Here is a 20,305-nt window from a genome sequence, read left to right on the forward strand (position 1 = left end):
AATGAGTTTCCCATTATTTAATACACCTAGTAATGACAGTGGGTTATCACATGTCTTGTTCCTAGTCATCATGAACCTTATCAAGACAGGTCACACTTCGAAAAGAAAAATCAGTATAAATTTGGCTTTTATGTGGCTCTGGATACAAAAACAGGCAAAAGAAAACCAGCCTCACAACAACCAGGACCCTGAGATTATATACCTGAGCAAATCAAAAGTCCTGGTCCACGTTTGCAGACTAGGTCTTCAGGCCTGCATTTGGATATGCACAGACACATTCCTGTTCCTACTTAGAGCCTGCTACATCAGTGGGAGTGCCTGCCCAACGTAATAGCACAAAAACCATGGAACATTTTTCCTCAGTCTCCTGAAACACATTTCCGTGTTCCCTGAGTTATACTTAGGCCTGGTGTGTTTTCACCTTCTCTTCTACTCTTCAGATTCCTTCCAGCTACCAGAGAGTCTGGCAGTGCCCCTCTTCCTGGTAAAGAGCACCAGTGATGCCAACAGTCAGGGTCTACCCTGCTTTGACTGAAGGCCGTATAATCTCCCAGGAATATATACCTTACACTACAAATAGCTGAGAAGATGCCTATCAAGTTTGAAGACCACAAATCTGCACTGCACTGAGATATGAAACTCAGAGATGACTGCTGCAAACCACAGATTAATTTGTTGTCCTGTGTTAAAACAGGAGGTCATTAAGCTTCTCATTACCACCACGGCCATGCGCCAGTCAATTCGAGTTCTTAAAAAACTACAGCAGATGACAACACAATATAGGCAACAAAAAACACTGTGTAAATCTCTGATCATCGGCATCTCGGTCCATCTGAATGTCAGACTGACTGAGGTTTTCTAAAGACTTGAACATGGAACCAGAGAAAAGACTTAAAATCCAAGCACTTTTCCTCTCCAGCTAGATGTATCCACTTCTAAATTATGTTCCTTCTCTTCTCTGCTCTGGTATACCATATCCTGACCCATCTATACCTGAACAATGTAAGTGCCATTGCCTAACTGCACTCCCCTGTATCTTGGAAGAACCATCAATGCCCCAGGGGGTGGCCCAGGAACACAGTCCTGCGAAGCGTTCAGGTCATGGAATAGTCCCTCTGGATTTCATAGGTAAACATAATGTATATACCCCAACCATGACTATGCATAGTACTTTATGCAATCATCTCTTTTAGCTACACACTAGCTGGCAGGAGAGGAAGCAACACTGTCAAAGTCTAGTTGCTAAATTCCCAGTTTCGAATTTTCATTGCCAAGTAATTTGTGTTGCCTGGATTGTACATCAGCGAAGCGCAGCCTGAAAAAATGTTGCATCCCCACTGTGCCTAATTAGCGAGTCAGCACTTGAACTTTGGCTCAGATGTGACTGAATAGGATGAAGTTTAAGGAGATAAGAACCCAAAGCATATGGTCGCATCTTAGTTTTACGGTTTTTAGTTTCCCAAGAACATGTGCTCAACTTTTAGTTATCCTTTCAACTTCAAAAGCTTATCTCAACAGGCAAAATGGAAGCAATGCTATTTCAACCACATAATTTTGTCTGAGGATGTTAAAACAGATGTCCACTAAATTGGCATAATTATGTAAATTGTCCAGGAAACAGGAAATATAGGACTATGTTTCCAAGAAGCCAGAGATACATTAAATTTCCATTCATGTTATTAATACTCAAGACCTCATTCTGCCGAAGTTGCTTAAGTGCACAGAGTACATAAATAAAAAAATCTTATTTTTAAAAGATAAAAACTGAATAAACATATGAACAGGTAAATTATACATGTGTTTGTTCCAAAGAATTTGGAATGCTCTGTTTCCCATGAGCATTCTGTTTCATTTTATCACACTGGAATGATGTTAATAACCTATTGCAATCATGGAATCATTATGACTGGAAAAGACTTTTAAGATCCTCAAGTCCAACCGTTATCTAACTCTACCAGGCCCACTTCTAAACCACATCCCTGAGCACCAGGTCCAGATGGCTTTTAAATACATCCAAGGATGGCAATTCAACCACTTCTTGGGCAGCCTGTTCCAGTCTTTGATAACCCTTTCAGTGCAGAAGTTTTTCCTATTATCTAACCTAAACCTCCCCTGGCGCAACTTCACGCCATTTTCTCTTGTCCTATCAGTTGTAATTTGTGAGAAGAGACCAACGCCCACCTCTCTGCAACCTCCTTTCAGGCAGATGTAGAGAGCAGTAAGGTCTCCCCTCAGCCTCCTCTTCTCTAGGCTAAACAACCCCAGTTCCCTCAGCCGCTCCCCATAAGACTTATTCTCAAGACCCCCCACCAGCTTCACTGCCCTTCTCTGGACACGCTCCAGCACCTCAATGTCCTTCTTATACTGTGGTGCCCAAAATTGAACACTGTACTCAAGGTGCGGCCTCACCAGTGCCGAGTACAGTGGGACAATCACTTCTCTAGCCCTGCTGGCTACACTTTCCTAATGCAGGCCAGGATGCCGTTGGCCTTCTTGGCCACGTGGGCACACTGCTGGCTCATGTTCAGCCAGCCGTCAGGCAACACTCCCAGGTCCTTTTCTGCCGGGCAGCTTTTCAGCCACTCCTCCCCAAGCCTGTAGCATATAGTATCATAGAATCATTATGGCTGGAAAAGACCTTTAAGATCATCAAAAGGTTGGAGTTATTAAGGATTATTTGTATCCTGTTCTGGGGGAGTTGAGCTCAAAAATTTAGTACAGTAGATTTCTCATCATCCTTCTTACAAACAAGATTAAAAATTAAATTTGATTAATCTACACCATTTCAATAGTCCCATTAGATAGACATGGATGAGTGAGTGAGTATAAGCAGTAACTTAGGCATCTAATGGAAGTTCCCACATTCAAATCCTAGGTCACTCTATAGGCTTTAGGGAAGCATAGACCCCAAACTTTAGCATCTTGATTAACCTGGGGAGGCATCTAATTTGTAATTGCAGTCAGCAAAATTTGGTAATTTACAGCAATGACCCTGCAGGGTGACAAATGAACAGACATATGTAATTCAATTGCAATTTACACTGGGATGTGAAGCCATGTGAAGAAAACAGAAAATTCTCATTGATTTTTATAAATGCTAGATCACCTTCTTCTTCTGACCATTTCAAATATTTAACAATCGGTACCAGACAAATATTCCACTTAAATCTGGATTTTGACTCTCACAGGCTGCATACACAGGTTGTTGTGGTTACGATTTGAAGGCTATGAATATGCAGAGCAATGTCACAAGCTGGTTTTTTATGAGTCAGACATAATAAATCCATGCACATTGAATCCTTTAATTTCTGGGTTGAAAGGTGAAACCTTTCAACCAAGCCTTTGTGAAAGGCTTTTAAAAAAAAGATATTTTTTTTTTATAAACGGGGTGAGGTCACTTGACACATGGAAGGAAGTATAAATCAAATTGGTAGTTAAACCAAAATGTTAATATTAACAGCTGAAGGAAGATAAAAGGGGATGGAATTCCCATTTTTGCATTGGCACTGAAGACTGGTTCAAAGCTTATAAAATTCAGTGCAAATCTAAGAACAGGTTAATCCCCCCTGACAATAATTACCAGGTCCTGGTATTAGCAAGAAAAGGGCATTTTTATTATTACATTATTATTATTAAAGTCCCCTATTATTCTGCTGTCAATCACCCTCTGTTAACAAAGTCTTCATGATTTGACAACTTGTTCTTTAATTGTCCCCCCATGCTAGCCTCTAGTTGTCAGCTGAATTTTCATATATTATACACATTAGGTACTGAGTTTTCCGAGCTTTAACCTTTGATATGATCTTTATCTCTCCAAATGACATTCTCCTACGCAGTCAGAGCATGGCTTCTGAGAATGCTTTGCGGAGTGGTAAATTACACTCCATGTTCTTTCGACAATGGAAGAGTATCCTCATGATAGAGCATTTCTTTGGTATATAATCCTGAAGTTTGCAAGTCTCCTGTGAGTGACATGTCAATTCTCATATTTGGCATAAAGAGGTCTTTAACGCTAATTATCCTGACATTCCTCAACTCTCTCTCAAGAGTAGTTTTTAAGATTTCATAGATGCCAGCTCTGAAGTTCTGTTTATTTTTATCTCTGCAGAAAATTATATGATATTTATTCCCTCAAGAAGAGTTTGCTTATACATAGAAACCTGTACAACTACATTTATGTGTTGTAATGTCTCTTAAGCTTTGTAATGCCTCTTAGATGCTAGGCCCCCTGTGTGATAGTCGCTCCCTGTGTGATAGTCACCCCACTTAAGTTAGGTGCTTTGGTTTTTATATTCTAGGGCATTTTAAGAAAAGATTCGCCAACATTCAGGACACTAAGAGGGAAGTCACAAAAGATAGCCAAAAGGAGACACTGAAAGAAACATTTTAAACACTTCTTTTCTTAATTTTAGATGGCAACTTCATTGTTTTCAAGGAGTCATGTATATGCTTGAATTCTACAACTATAGCATTTTCTTGGAGAAAAAAATGGGCAGCGGTTATACTTCAAAAAACAAAGCACATGTCCAAATAAGCAGGTTGCAATGTAAGTTCCCCTCTTCCCCCACTCTTTCTGCAATAGCTGTCATTAGAGCACTTCTCTAGTGATGTGGGGAACCCAGCTTCAGTTTTCTCCTCAGTCTTTTAGCTTCTATCCTCGAACACGTATGCATGAAGACATGGCTAAATGTTTTTATCTCTGTCACATCACAGACAAGTAAAATGTAAGAAACACCAGCCTAAAACCCTTTGTGATATAATCAAGTTCCACCTGTGTCAAGATCTTAGGACAGCACCATAAATAAAGATCCCCCAGAAGTTAAGATATATATTACAGTTCAGAGGGACAAAAGAGTAAAGGAGAGCTGCTCAATACACGTGACTCTTGTCTGAGGTCAAAGTCTCACAGGACTAGCATGCTTTAAAACATCTTCCTCAAACACTTACTTGGCCTTTTCAACTCTGAATGGTCATTATAGCCAAGTTCTGACACCAGTCCAGATCTGCGCACTGCCCTTCAAAACAAATGGCTAATTCTGATATTCTCTTTTGACTCTTACAAAATACTTCTAATATCCCTTCCTCCAACATCCCAGGTATCTCACTTTACTACTTTATGAATGTGTGTTTTCAGAATTGAAGAAATTTATTTATTATTTAATCTTACATCATCCTGCTAGATGCAGGCTGCTGTCAACAGTGAGCCCCTAATTATGTTTCCCTTTGATGCAAGTATTCATCATCTTGCTCTGGTAATGATTAAGGCTGAGAACATCAGATAGTGCACCAGATCAGGCCCAAGGACTTGTATTCTGTCTCCCACAGAAAGCTTTGCAAAGAAAAGAGCGTGAAAACAAAGCAATCATATAATGACAATTCCCCAGAGCATTCTATTCTCCCAGTATCCAAGGATTTACAGCACAGGGAATTCTTGAGAATGAAATTGCATCTTTGTGTTTAATTACCCTCAATGGATAAACTAATGTATGGAAAACCCAAATGCTTTTTGAATTTATGTAAACTTTCAGTGTCCGCTATGCCCAGTGACAAGAAGCTCCATAATCTGTATGTTGTGTGAGGAAATACCAGCTTGTTCGTGAGGATATACCAATATATTGGTATATCCTTAATATATTGGTAAACTTCATCATACTTTTCACGCTTTTACTTCATGCTGATGATGAACAACCTGAACATCACAGGACTTACCATAAACTGAAGAATTCATTAATTTCTGCACTACACACGGTGCAAAGGACTAACTGTGTGCTTGTGACAGTATGAACCACTGGTTTATGTTTGGCTTTGATAAAATCATTGGCCCCCTTTCTATGATTATAGCAAAGGTAAAAGCTAAAAGTTCTGGAAAATAAGAGCTCTAACTGCAGAATCTTCTAGGACCCCAGTACAAGGTTGAGACAGAGGCTTGGCAGGGAGCAAAGGCTTAGCCTTTGTAGAATCATAGAATCATTTATGTTGGAAAGACCCTTAAGATCATTGAGTCCAACTGTAAACCTAACACTGCCAAGTCCACCACTAAACCATGTCCCTAAGTACCACATCTACACATCTTTTAAATACCTGTAGGAATGGTGACTCAACCACTTCCCTGGGAAGCCTGTTCTAGTGCTTGACAACCCTTTCAGTGAAGAAATTTTTCCTAATATCCAACCTAAACCTCCCTTGGCGCAACTTGAGGACATTTCCTCTTGCCCTATCACTTGTTACTTGGGAGAAGAGACCGACTCCCACCTCGCTACAACCTCCTTTCAGGTAGTTGTAGAGAGCAATAAGGTCTCCCCTGAGACTCCTTTTCTCCAGCCTAAACAACCCCAGTTCCTTCAGCTGCTCCTCACAGGACTTGTTCTCTAGACTGACCCTTCACCAGCTTCATTGCTCCTCTTTGGAAGGATTTGTAAAAATGTATTAGCCATCTTGCCTGCATTTAAGGTTAGGAAGAAGGAGGCTTAAGACACTCTGTGCAGGTCTGAATTCTGCATGTTTCACAAGCCTAGACCCCACCTGGAGTCCTGTGTCCAGCTCTCGGGCCCCCAACGTAAGAAGGACGTGGACCTGTTGAAGTGAGTCCAGTGGAGGGCCACAAAGATGATCAGAGGGCTGGAGCACCTCCCCTATGCAGACCAGCTGAGACAGTTGGGGTTGTTCAGCCTGGATAAGAGAAGGCTCTGGGGAGACCTCATAGCAGCCTTCCGGTACTTAAAGGGGGCCTACAGGAAAGATGGGGAGGGACTCTTTATCAGGGATTGTAGTGATAGGATGAGGGATAATGTTTTTAAACTGAAAGAGGGTAGATTTAGATTAGATATTAGGAAGAAATTCTTTACTGTGAGGGTGGTGAGACACTGGAACAGGTTGCCCAGGGAAGTTGTGGATGCCCCATCCCTAGAGGTGTTCAAATACAGGTTGGATGGGGCTTTGAGCAACCTGGTCTAGTGGAAGATGTCCCTGCCCATGATGATCTAGAACTAGACGATCTTCAAGGTCCCTTCCAACTCCAACCATTCTATGATTCAAAGGTGCGCAGGTATCAGCAAGCAGGTGCCCAGGGTTGATGTTTAGGTTTGCTGGGGGATTTTTACTGTATTTTTTAAATCAATAAGAGTAGCTCTATGTTTTGGTAAATACAGGGTTGAAAAATGTGGTTTATTTATGGATCTTGCATGGCCCTCCTAGCTAGATGAAGGTCAAAAACTGGATGGTGCCAATAGGATAAGTCATCTCACTATGGATTAGGCTACTGAAGAGACTGAAGTTAGGAGCAAGTTTTAGGAAGAGAAGAGATTTTTTTTTCTAGCTTAATGATCTTGCAAGATCAAGGCATAGTTTATTGCCAGAATTTTCCTGTCAATAAATGAGAGAATGAGAGCTGGCATATGCCACTATTTTCTGCTGACATTTAGTTCTAACACATACATTGCTTATCAAGATAAAATAAATTCAGGACAAAGACTGCATATGGACACTGGGTATCATTCTTCTGGAGTAGGCTTTATACTATGGCAAAAATTTGAGGGGTGAAGAAAGGTCAAGGACTTCAACTTATTGCAACACTCGAACAACAACTCTCAGGGCAGAGATGAAGTCTAACATAATCACAAAAATCAGTTTACCTTTGGCATCAGTGCAGGATTTGGTCTCCTACAATATTTGGCGAGGATTAGGGCTTACAGATGGAGGAAACAAGATGGACTGGTGTACGTGGCCCATAAGACTTGCACAAACACTTACATCAGAGGCTTCCACACCTCAAGTAAGAGCATCAGGTGGTTTGCCCAAGGGCAGTCTCTCTCATTCTTCCTTTCCCTGCAGATAGAACAAAACACAGTCACACTCTGAAGAAAACGAGTTCAAAAAAGTCTTTTTTCAATTCTAAGCAATAATAGCAGGCATTTTTAAAACCTACATTTACTGGAATAGAAAGGCCAATTACTATTCGGTTTTATTCTTTGCCTCTTACCCACTAAAATTTAAAGAGTCATACAGTTAGAGGAAGGCAGGGAAGAAATATCAAGAGATAGGGATCAAGATTCATCTGCTACAGCAGGAGCCAAATTTAGGAGAAAACCAAACAGAAGACGAGAATTCACAGTAGACTTTGACGCAAGCCTGAGTAAGTAAAGGCTTTAGCCATTTACGTAGAACCAGTTATACAAAATTGCTTTTGCCCAGGGCTCATGCTACCAAAAAGCTTACCTCGGCACACACCACGCTCTTCAAAACAGGCTTGTGCTGCAGAGGTGTTGGCTTGCTTGGCTCAGCTGTTTCATGGAGTTGAAAGCATCTGTGAGAGATCCTACTCAAGCATATTCCTTGGGTGGCAAAACAAATCAGCTGTGTTAGCAACAGCCTCTTCACCCTGCTGCTGACTCAGGAGAGGTTAAAGCCTCTACTGAGGAAAAGCTAGTATCTCTCTGAGTCTGGTGGCAGATTTGTTTTAGTGACCTGGCTGTGCTGCATGTTAGCAGGTAATACCTAAAGGCTGAATCTCTATAAGCCTATGCTATCATTTACAGGGGTAACATGGCATGTTCTGCAGAGTGTGCTACTGACAGTGAGCCTTGGGCAGTCGCAGAATACCTGCTCACTGCTCTCTCCTATGGAGTTATTAGCCACTCTGATAACCAAAGCTGGTTCTCTTTTCAGTGGCAAAGAATGAGATTATTTTCCAAAGGTGAAAGTATGAACTGAATCCCTGATTTCACCGATATTTCCATACAGCTAGGTTGGTGGACTTTGACAGCTCAATGCACCATGCTGATTCACCCCTTTGAATGTGCACAGGGAGCAGCAGGGTGCTACACAGTCTCAGGTAACTGCTGGTCTTTTGCAGCAAACCACTTTTATTGGATTTGATAACGGGAAAATACAAGTAGCCCCTATAACAAAAGCAGAAAAACAGCCTGAATCTGTGCTGTATGCTTTATCAGACAAATGAATTCTCTAGATATTTCATTTCAAAGCAATACTAGATTATCTTGTCTAATAGGTATAAAATTAAATGAGTTCACGCTGGCAAGATGACATTTCTTTTACTGAAAGGAAGTGCATTAGTACAAATCAATTCCTTGCAAGATGCAAGCCCTGAACAAACAGCTCCTTAGATATTCACAGCAATCGATGAACTGGTTTGTAAGCACCAGACCAAGCATCTGAAGCCTCACTTGTAGCTTCCCCTCTGTTCTGATTAAAATACAGTCACACTCAAATGTAAGAACTGGTTCCCCATTTAAGTGTGGGAACTGTGAGAGTACGCGTACTTTCACTGCACTTTCCTATGTTTCTCTGGCTTTCTGTGTGTTGCTTGTCAGCATATGAGATGCACAGGTGACAATCCTGTGTCTATACAAGACAGGAGAAGCCTAATTGGAGAGTTCAGATTTGAATGGTCCTTCAGGCTGAGGAAAGCAAATTGGAATTTTGGAGAGCAACATCCACCAGACAGTAGCTTTTAAAAATTAATTCCTCCTTCCACTCTCTCCCCTGTCTGAAGAGAATTTCCAAAGATGGCATTCAGATCACTGACGGCATTCAGATGCAAGAATTCTTCTGCTGAAAACTCTTCTTTCTTTCCTTTCTTAGTCCCATGCTTGAGACTTAATTAACAATTTTATCCCATTTTTCTTTTCTTTTCTTTGAAGTACTTATAACAATTTTGAAATTAAAACTCCCTTTCAAATTGGAAAGCTTAAACTTTTCTTTAAAAAATAATGCTCTCTAAACATAACATTCCAACATAGAAAACAATTCCCTACTTTTTTTGGTCAAAACTGTATGTCAAATATTGACAGACTTTGTCCTGAACATATAAATTCTGCCCTTATCCCAATTCATTTTTTAATGAAATTCACATTTACCAAAATAAATTTAGACAATTGTGCCCAACACACAGAATTCCTGGTATGGGGTACCATTGAAAAAAAAACAGATTCAGATTTGCTCATCTTTTTAACTATTAACACACAGAACCAACGGTTTTAACGTCTGCTACGTTGAGCTTTAGAGAGGAATGTGATATTTCACTACCACATAAATGAGCACAAAACTTCAAGCATATGAAGACTGTGAATGACTTATTTAAAAAGAAATAAATGTTTGTTGGGTTTTTAGCTGCTTTTTTTTAAGAATGATTAAAGGCTATCATTTCCTCTTAATGTTCCATAATTGGTTACTTAACTCCCACTGACACTAATGGGAACAGCCTGCTTAATCACTGCATGCAAAGATGAATATATTTGAACATGTGGTGAGTAGAAGCTGGCTTGCCTATTGAGTTTAACTATAAACAGAAAAAGGATATGCAGTCTATTGTTCTGCTGATACTGTTTTATGAATCTCTCTAACTCTGAATTTTTAAAGCTTTTGCTTCTAGAATATATTTTCAAAAGAAGACTTTTAAGTACCCTGTCCCATGCAAGAATATTGAGACACAGAAAATCTGGGTGATTTTCTATGACCCCGAGTTTACAAGTTTATGGCAGAACCAAGAACAGAACACAGGTTTCTGCCTCCTACTTCTGTGCTGCAATGTTCCCTCTGCAATTAGTTAAAACTGATCCTTCTGTGCTTTCCAGCAAAATTCACAATTAGGGGCTGACTCAAGTACACTGAAGACAATGGAATTCTATTTAGCTCAGTGGTTTTTGGACCACTTTATATATATTTCATGTAGCTACATCTCTTTCATAAATTGTTGATTTATAGCTACAAAGACTGCCTACATACAAGCCATTGTAGGGTATAGCTGGGAGGGGGGAATATAACTGGGTGCATACTAATGGGGTTTTTTCTCTTTGTAGTGATCCTGACCGGGAGCCATTGTATATGAAGGAGTTAGTGATCCACAAAAGAGTGAACCCGAGCAGGCCCAAACCCAAGGTGCGCTGTGCTGTGGGAACAGCTTAGCCTTCAGGCCTGCGTTGGGCTGCACAACTCCTTGGTCCCAGGATCATCTCAGCCAGCTCACTCTAACAGAGGAGCCTGCAGACACCTCCACTTGGTCCTGGCAATTACACTGCCTGTGTGCCTCATCTTTATCTAAAAGTGCAGCAAGAAGTTCTTCGGCGAACTTCTCTTTTGTTTGACAGTAGAAATGATGAACAGAATTGTTTTCTTGTAAGAAATTCATATAATAGCTCAGATGACCCAAAGGGAGGAGCTTCTCTTCATAGAGGGGTTCTGCACAGCCTGCCATGGGAAAATCCATCCAGGGTCTGCCTGACACTGTACAAACATGGGGTTCCCAGCATCTTACGGTTTACTGGTTTTATTCCTCTTTTTATTCTATCATATTAAAACATCTGTTTCATTAAGCCTATTGTTGTTGAGTCTTTCTTATTGAGATCCAGAAAGAACCCCGGTGACTGTTGCGCTCTCTCTCTCTCTTACCTCACAGAAGGTAGTAATAGGAAATTTTGAGGTTTGGTATCAATAATTTGAACCTACTTCATTTGCCTGCAGATGTTGTACAAGTTCTACAATTCGTAACCTGATTTACCGTGTCATTTTTTGTAAAGACTTTGACCACCATTTTGCATCAAGGACTGTTGCTTAAGGTTTTTCCGCTGATCGTAGACATAATATGATCTGCTCAAATTGCTTGTGCAGTCCTAGAAATCTCTGGCACAGGTTTCTATTTCTTGCTGTGTTGCCAAATTGTAGCATATGCTTTAACTTATTTCTGCCTTAAATACATAAATTATTTTTTTCACTGAAAAATATGTATACCATATGGACCATGTCTTAAACTAATGATACAAAAGGTTAAATCCTTAACTGAAGTTATGCAGACTACCAGTAATCTCCTGCCAAACATAATATTGAGGATAAATCACTGTCCCAACTCAGTTCACAGTAGAACGGGTGTATAAAGTGGTAGTATCACAAAGATGCTATATCTCAGATAAAATATTCACAATTCACACCGCTAACACAAGCATTTTCACAATGACCCATTCTCCATATGCCCATCTACTTCTGTCTCTTTAAAGATCTCAGTTCCTTTTTTCTAATTTAGGTTCATTTTATTTAATTATTTTACCTTTGTCCCAATTGGCTTTTTCTTGGTTTTGATCTGTTATATTTGAGATATGTCTAAACTAGTAAGAAAGCATCTTTAAAGTGTCCTGTCTAGTTGTGGGGTTTTTCTCTTTTTTCCAAGTTAATTTGTCAATTCTCATGTAATAACTCATGGCAATTATTCAGGTTCATTAATGTGTTGGTTTTTCTTACATGAATACACTTCTTCATTTCACCTTTTCTTCTTATTGAGGAGAAGCCTGAGGAGTAAATTAAATAGCGCGGCCTAGTCATAAGTTGATTCTGACAGGATTAGGTCTGTACAGTCCTCAGCCCCATGCTGTTGAAAGTGAGTTGGTTTCATGAATTCATATCCTTGCAGACAGAAACAGAGCTTCTTCACTTTGTCGGAAATACATCTACCTTGCCATTATGAAACGTCCTTGGGAATCAGTATGGGATGGTCTGCTGTCAGAGCAGGCAGGCGAAGGCTGTTTTCATTTGTGTTACTTTGTTTCTGCTGTTGGATGTCTTCTTCTCAGTAGTCTGTTATATTCTGTGCTTCCTGCTCTTAATAGCTCATGAAGTCAACAGCAGGCAGCATCTTTCTTTTTCTAATCCAAATATATCTTTTGTGGTCCTCTGAAATTCCAACTCATTGTTTCAAAGACAAATGCAAACAAGCTAATCCTGGTGAGGGTTCACCAAAGCACAGCAACATGAAGAGGAAGAGGCCAAGGGGCATCTAATTAGACTCTTCTGCTACCTACGGACTAATTACAGAGACAGAGTCACACTGTTCTCAGGGTTGCACCACAAAAGGACAAGAGGCAAGTGTCTTTTATAATCCACTCATGCGCACTAGCTGCAGCAAGGGAAATTTGCATTAGATATAAGGAACATTTTTTTACTGCAGAGGTGGTCAAGCACTGGAGCGAGCCCAGACAGACTGCAGAATCTTCATCCTTGGAGCCATTCAAAACTCAGCTGGGCTGGACCCATAGCAACTTGATATAACTCCAAAATTGGCCCTGTTCTGTGGGCCATAAACCAGATGACCTCCAGGGGTCTCTTCCAACCAAAAGCATTCTATGACATTGTTTGTCTTCAACTTTCTGAATTTTTCAATGTGCTTTAACATTTGGTTCCCTCAGCAATGGGCTAAACACATCACTGACAGATCTGTAAAGAAGCACACAAACTTTACCAATCCAGGAAAAGTTCTGGATCCCTTCACTATCCTCTTTCAAAACTTGAGAAAACTGAAGCTCAAATAACGAACTGATTGCCTCCTGTCTGCAAGCTAAAATTTAAAAAAAAATACTAGAACTGTCATGCTGCTATATCGCTTTAAGTCAAATTGCATTTACAAATCTAGTGACCAACTACTTTTGTATACGGATACATAAATGTTACAGCATCACAGGTGACACTGAGAAAATGAGTGACAGCAAAACTGTATTACAAACCAAATTCTCTACCAACAGTCTAACTGACATTGATGTATCAGTAGGAGAATTTGCTCCTAGGTTTTTTTCATTCAGCCTCTAAACACCTCTATGATCCTCTAACACACAAGAGGCAGGACCACTGCAGAGCTGTAAAATTATAGAAAATAAGGCTGGAAGGGAGTCCAGGAGACTATTTAACCCACTTCCCTCTCCAAGGCATGTTCAGTCATTTCTACATAATTCTTAACAGATTTCTGCTGAAACTATTCTTTTGGATCTCTAATGATGGAGATTCCACAGTAGTGTCGGGAAATGTATTTCAATGTTTCACTACAATTAAACTATTGTTTTCTTAATTTCCTCTGCTGATATTTAAGACTGCTATTTCTGCCCTGTAAATTATGGACATGAAGAACAGTCATCTCTTCTTCCCAGAAATCACTTTTTATTTAAAGACTAAGTGTGTCTTTGACCAATAAAGTTGGAGATTTGAAAATACAAAATGAGTCATATAGACTTATATGCTTTAGTAAACTGAGAAAGGCGCTAACAAAATTCTGCAGTTTTCCAACTTTTCTCCAATCCAAAATGAAAATAAATCCTGAAAACAAATATTTCATTTCATACAGTCATTCAAGTTCCTATCTACCCCTATTAAGCATAGTGTAACAAAGACACAATCCTAAATAATAAAATCCCCATACAAATCCAAAATGGTGCATAACTATTCCCTTGACCATCTAAATGCATAACAGAATGATGAGCTACACTCTTCATGCATGTCAGCTCTGCTGTAAATTTCCAATATAACACTGACCATGACACAACTGCAGTAAGAGCCTAACAGACATATCCTAATAAAGAAACTCTGTAATATTCAAAGGTAGGAAGAAGACAAATAAGCCTAAGTATAGTATATCAGACATTTGTTGCATTTCTGCATAAAGTGAGGAAATAGATATTAGAGAATGCATAATAGTGAAGTTTGAAATAAAGGAAATTTGAGTTACTCCCTTTTTCCTCTGTAAGAATTTATACCCCACCAATAACATGAGGAAACAAAAGGTATGTTAGTATCAGAATGATCTGAATCTGGCTTATTACAAAGCCTGCGTGACAATAACTGGATCACTGATTCATAACAATGAGCAGCCACGCTCTCTACCAGCACTAAATTCATCTTCTGTTGGCAACACATTCATATTGGCATGGAGTTTCACATCCTGCCATTGAAGCAAATAGGCATTAACTTCCCAAAGAGGCATGGGCATTAAGGTCGCAGTGTTGGAGACTGCTATACCAGCTAATAATGAAAAATGTACAGCCTTGAGGAAAAAATTAACCCTAACTCATTCTCAAAGCTGTAAAAACCACAACAGATACTGACACAGCTTTAACTACTACTGATACAGATAAAATGCAGGTTTAGAGATGATGGGGAGAATATTCTAAATCTGTGCTTATTATCAGCTTGCCATGGAAATACCCTCCTGGCTTGGGTCAGAGGGAGATGCAGAAAGCAGGTATGTTTCCAGCTTATTCCTGGGGAGTGCCATCTACTGGTGGAAAAGAAGGCATTGAGCAAACGCATTCAAATGCCAAAGCCACTGTTTTCCTAGGACTTTAGTATCACTCTGGCTAGAAATATTGTTGCAGATTGGCAAGATTATATACATGGACATTATCAGTGCAAATGAAAGAGGTAACAGGCCAGAAGGAAAAGGACCTTTTCCAAGGATTAAGGAAGAAGGAACTAAGAATGAGAGATAAGCCACAGTCCAGCTACCTCTGATTTTTGCAATGTCCTTGTCACCAATATGTTGCTAAGAGATATTTTTTGGAGGCCTGTCCAGCATTCACTGAGTGCAACCAAAAAACATTCAGCCCTCTGTAATGTACTTGCAGCCAAGAGACAAAATTGTGATGACATCCTTTGATGCTGGCAACATACATGAAACTGCCTAAGTGAGATACTGATGCGTCAAATAGCCAGGATGGGAAGGATACAAATGCCAAATATGTTACGCTGCTGAACTGGTAATACAGGGTACCAGTAATAATAGGTGAAACTGCTGAATGTATCCAGAAGGAGCAAAAGGAAATAAAACCATTTGTTGCCTATCACAGACTCACAGAATGGTAGGGGTTGGGAGGGACCTTTGGAGGTGATCTCGGCCACCCCCCTGCCAAAGCAGGGTCACCTACAGCAGGTGGCACAGGAACACATCCAGGTGGGTTTTTAGTATCTCCAGATAAGGAGACTCCACAACCCCTCTGGGCAGCCCGTGCCACTGCTCTGCCACCCTCAAAGTAAAGAATTTTTTCCTCATGTTCAGATGGAATTTCCTGTGTTCCTGTTTGTGCCCATTGCCCCTTGTCCTGCCGCTGGGCACCAGTGAAGAGTCTGGCCCCATCTTCCTGACAACCGCCCTTTAGATATTTATAAGCATTGATGAGAGCCCCTCTCAGTGTTTTCTTCTCCAGGCTAGACAGATCCAGGGTCTCTCAGCCTTTCCTCATAAGACAGGCTACAATGTATTTCGTTATGATGCTTCACAATGCTAATATAATTTTGGTGTAACTTTAAAGCAATTGCCTATGAGATAATTATTTCTGGTATCTTATTGTACTCCAATTATCCAATTCCATTAGTTAAATTATATTTCAAATCTCTCATCTATATCCATCAAAATCATGAGTCTTACTTCTTGTCAGATGTTATTAGAACAATAAAACTAGACATAGAGGGGATCTCAGGCTCATGATATTTGGATGAATTCATGCAGAGTGTGACATGGCAATCATGACATCACCTGAAGTGCAGAACACGGTGCAGAAAGGAATCATCCTGCCCTAGCCCCTATTATCTCCCTGATACTGCATTCTTGTTTACATGTAAGCACAACAAGACTTCATTAAGCAGCAAATCACACTTAAAGGGGACAGAAACCAGTTTATTGATATCTGAACAGGTGACAATGCAGCTCATCAAGAACTGAGGGAATAGCAGTCTGCTTTCTTTGTGCTATTAAGGAAGTAGTACATCACCTTTAAGCTCTAGCCATGCCTTTACAAGTGCCTTAAAACCAGGCTGGGATAACTACAGCCAGCTGTTGTTACTGATACCTACACCAAACCTTGCTATCCCACAAGCCTCATTATGCACAGGACTGAATTCTACTGAATGTTTCTTTAGTAAAGAAAAGAAAATGCATCATCAGTAAATGGTAGGTAACCTTGTGTACTCTGAAGTAGATGCCTTTCCACTGGCACAGATCAAATAGGTGTTTTTTCTCCACATGTGCAGGAAAAAGAACTTTAAAATATGAATTGCATCGTATGCATGGAGACATCTACAGAACATTAAACAAAACGAAGGGAATCAGTACGCAAGCAAAACCCTCACTAGCAAAGGCTATAATGTTAATAGGAAATGATCATAGCAGAATTTAGTTTCCCCCATTCATTTAACTAAGATCAGCTCTGCCTGACAGCAGAATTTGATTTACTGGTTGATAAAGCCGTGTATACATTCTGTCAGACAGTCTAAAAATCATTTCTTTTCCTGGCCAAGGAAGCTTTTCTCTGTCAATTACCAATCACTCATAGCCAGAGAACAGTTGACAACAACCTATAAATATGAAATGGAGCTATTAGCAAGCAAATTTCTTGTCAGAAATTTGCAAGACTACTAGTGAATAGTTTCCCTTATGTAAGTGAAGGTTCCAGCTATGGTATGCTCTCATACACTTCACTGAAATGGGCAACAATGGCCCTTCAGTTCACTAGGGAGCAAAGCTTAAGTAAAGCTTTGGTACCATACAGCTTGTGGCATACGGAGAGAGAGTTATCCTGTATGTGAAATCCTACCACTAAACCTAAGTATCTTTAAATGAACAAGAAGAGGAAGAAACATTATGTACAGTATATCATTTGGTAAAAGACACAACAATTTAGCTTTGAGTTCAGATTCAGCCAAAGATCCAATGTAAGTGTGCTTACTATCTTAATTGTACTTCAAAGAAGAGACTTCTAGCTGAGAAAGTCTTCTGCATCTTCTGAAACAACAGGCCATACAGCCAGCTGGAGTCTACCCCCTCGCAGTGTGGTTGCCCAAGTCTATTCGGAAGCTGAATTTGGCCTGTTCTGGAAAAAGCGTCATCTGTCTGTGGCGTGGGAAAAACATTCTGTTTTTCTATCATTTCTGTAGATATAATCACCCACATATGCTACAGTCATGGGAAATTGCATGATTCAGACAGGTCTCTATTTCAAAAATCACTGAAGGAAGTCTTATGGAAATGAAAACAATTATCACTAAAGGAATCACAGGGGGGAAAAATCAAATTTTCAGAACACATCAGTATTAATATGCCTTTGAAAACATTGTATTTTTCATTATTTTCTTGGGCTATTGTCATTCCTCTTCAATAATTCTAATCAATTATGTCTCTTGCTCCAAGGATTAGATAAAGATCAGAGAACAAAATATGTTTTCAGAAGTCTACAATACAGTCTTACACAAAGACATTTTATAAAATGAGCTCTTCATCTACTTTTACTTCACCCTGCCAGGATCCGTTAGAGTGTTCTCCCTCCAGGACAGACTGCTTGGACAACGGAGCCAATGAGGTATAACTCTCTTCTCTTTCCTGTGCTTGTCTTAAGATATTTTTTTTCCCCAGTGTGTTCATTTATCTTCATCACCATAACATATTTTGAAGTAATGTGAAGTTCTTCTCCCAAGAATTAATGTTCTCAAAAGAAAATCAACAGAGCTCAGTAAAAAAGACAGTAACTCACGGGACATGAAAAAACCCTTTTTCAGGGAAAAGGAAAATGCTTGAAGCGTGGATTTATAAAACCTGATGTTCTGAGAGTGCTGGCCACGTAGTGCACACTCGGATTTGCTGTCTGCAAGTCTCTGGACAGCACTAGTACAGCCTTCAACAATAAGCCCCCAAAGTGCAGTTATGGACTAATAGTTCATGCTTTTAGGAACATAATTTTGTTAAGAGTTGCAGTCATCATGCCCAGCCAAAGCAGCAGTGATAAAGGAGCATCAGAAGACAGTAAAGGTGGTTATTATTGGACTTACCGAGAATTTCAAAATCTGCCAGGAAGTAATCCACTACAAAAGCTACTTCCAATACAATACACAAGCCTACATGCGGCAAACTCACTGAGCTGAGCTGCTGTAAAATTACCTTACATTAGAGGAGTTAAAGTATACAGTAATTATTCATGAAAGAATAAATGAATTCTAAAATGTTTTCCTGGTGATTGAGATTTTTTTTCTCCTTTGTATCTCTTGGCTGCCTCTTTTATATACCGCAGCACAATCAGATAGCAGTAATTATCAACAAGCTTGATCCTGCCCAAAATGAAATGGAAAACTGACAATTGGGCTCAAAGGGAGGTTAAAATGAATCCCCAGATTAAGGAATAATAATAATCACTATGGTACTAGGCTAAGGCTTCAGTGTTCCTGTCACTTTTGCTTTGTGTGGGTTTACTTATTTGCTTTAGGAAGATAATGATATGGGGGCATGTAAAAAGAGTATTTTCCTCATACACATTAGACACAGAGCTGCCATTTCTGCCTCTGGACTGACATAAATAGAGAGGTTGTATCATAAGCGGTGTAAATTGCAAAATCTCCACTGTGGAGATACTGTTTTATAGGGATTACCAGGCCTGGAATTTGTACTTCCAACATTGACAAAGGCTTGATGCTTCGCTCTGGGGAAAAGGCCAGTCCACCCGAGTTACCAGCCAGTTACCCTGCGAATACACGCTCAACCTCAGACAAATAATAGAAAAGTTATTAAGCTGTTCTTGCTTGTCTTACCTGATGTCCATTTGAATAGCGCTCTCTTTAGAAAGCTGCTGTAACCGCCTCTAAATTTGTTATTCCAAACCACAGATTTAGGCAAATCTTCTTTTATAAAAGAGGAGTTTACCACATGTGAAACATTGGCTGAATCAAGTGAAAATTACGCGCATACAGTGATTGGTTTTGAGCAAGTTCTGTTTTCTTTTAATGACAAAGAGGCAATACCAAAGGCAGCAAGTCCCAAACTGCTTACAGGAAACTCTCACAGAAAGGAAGGCAAAGCCCATCGATGGCCATGTATTTTAAGGCAGATGATGATCCAGCTGGCCGAATCATGAGAGTAGAGGTAGGCCACATTTCCTTTCTTACATTACGCTTTGGTTTTGGCTGGCTTCAGCAGCCTCTGCAGCTCATTCAGCCGTCACTGTGTCCCACACCTCCTCCCCTGCGCTGGGTCAGCCATCTTGTCAGAAGCTGAAAGAAGTCTTAGCCCTTTCCTGGCTGCTGACATGTTTGGTTTCTGGAATGGATCCGCATACTGTGGTAAAACTGGCTCTCCATCATCATTGTCACAACGCGCTTTAAAATACTAAATTCACTGTCAGTTTTGGAAAGAGGTCTCAGAAATTGTCCGCCCTGTGAGGCTGCAGACACCGAGCTCACCCCAAGGCACAAGATGGCCGTCCAGCACATCCCCACAGTGCTGGCTCCACCGCCAAAGGCGCAGGTGACGGGGCAGAAAGTCTCTGAGACATGGCAGACCGCAGAGATCATTTGAGGACGCTACGGGCCACAGAGAGAGAGCTGCAGAGATGGTGTAGGCCATGAGACACAGGAATAAGGCAGGCAACTGCGACTACCCTGCCAGCGACAGCGTGTGAGGAGGAAACTGGGAGAGCCGTTCGGAGGGCGGGCGGCGGTTGGAGGCGCTACTTCACGGCGCTTCACAGAACGGGCTCCTGAGGGAGCCAGCCGGCGGGCA

At 40.4% G+C, this 20,305-nt stretch overlaps 1 protein-coding gene across 1 annotated transcript in view; it reads left to right on the forward strand.

Moving 5' to 3' along the window:
• The window catches only part of LOC104294482 (histamine H3 receptor-like), a 39,854-nt gene that overhangs the window by 15,587 nt on the left and 3,962 nt on the right, over window positions 1-20,305 (forward strand). The window contains exon 2 of the mRNA XM_009894095.1: window positions 18,566-18,583. Within this exon, the coding sequence (XP_009892397.1) occupies window positions 18,566-18,583 (18 nt within the window). The remainder of the gene's footprint in view (window positions 1-18,565; window positions 18,584-20,305) is intronic.

The sequence above is a fragment of the Charadrius vociferus genome, unplaced genomic scaffold, assembly GCF_000708025.1.
Source record: "Charadrius vociferus isolate BGI_N301 unplaced genomic scaffold, ASM70802v2 scaffold341, whole genome shotgun sequence".
NCBI classification, from domain to species: Eukaryota; Metazoa; Chordata; class Aves; order Charadriiformes; family Charadriidae; genus Charadrius; species Charadrius vociferus.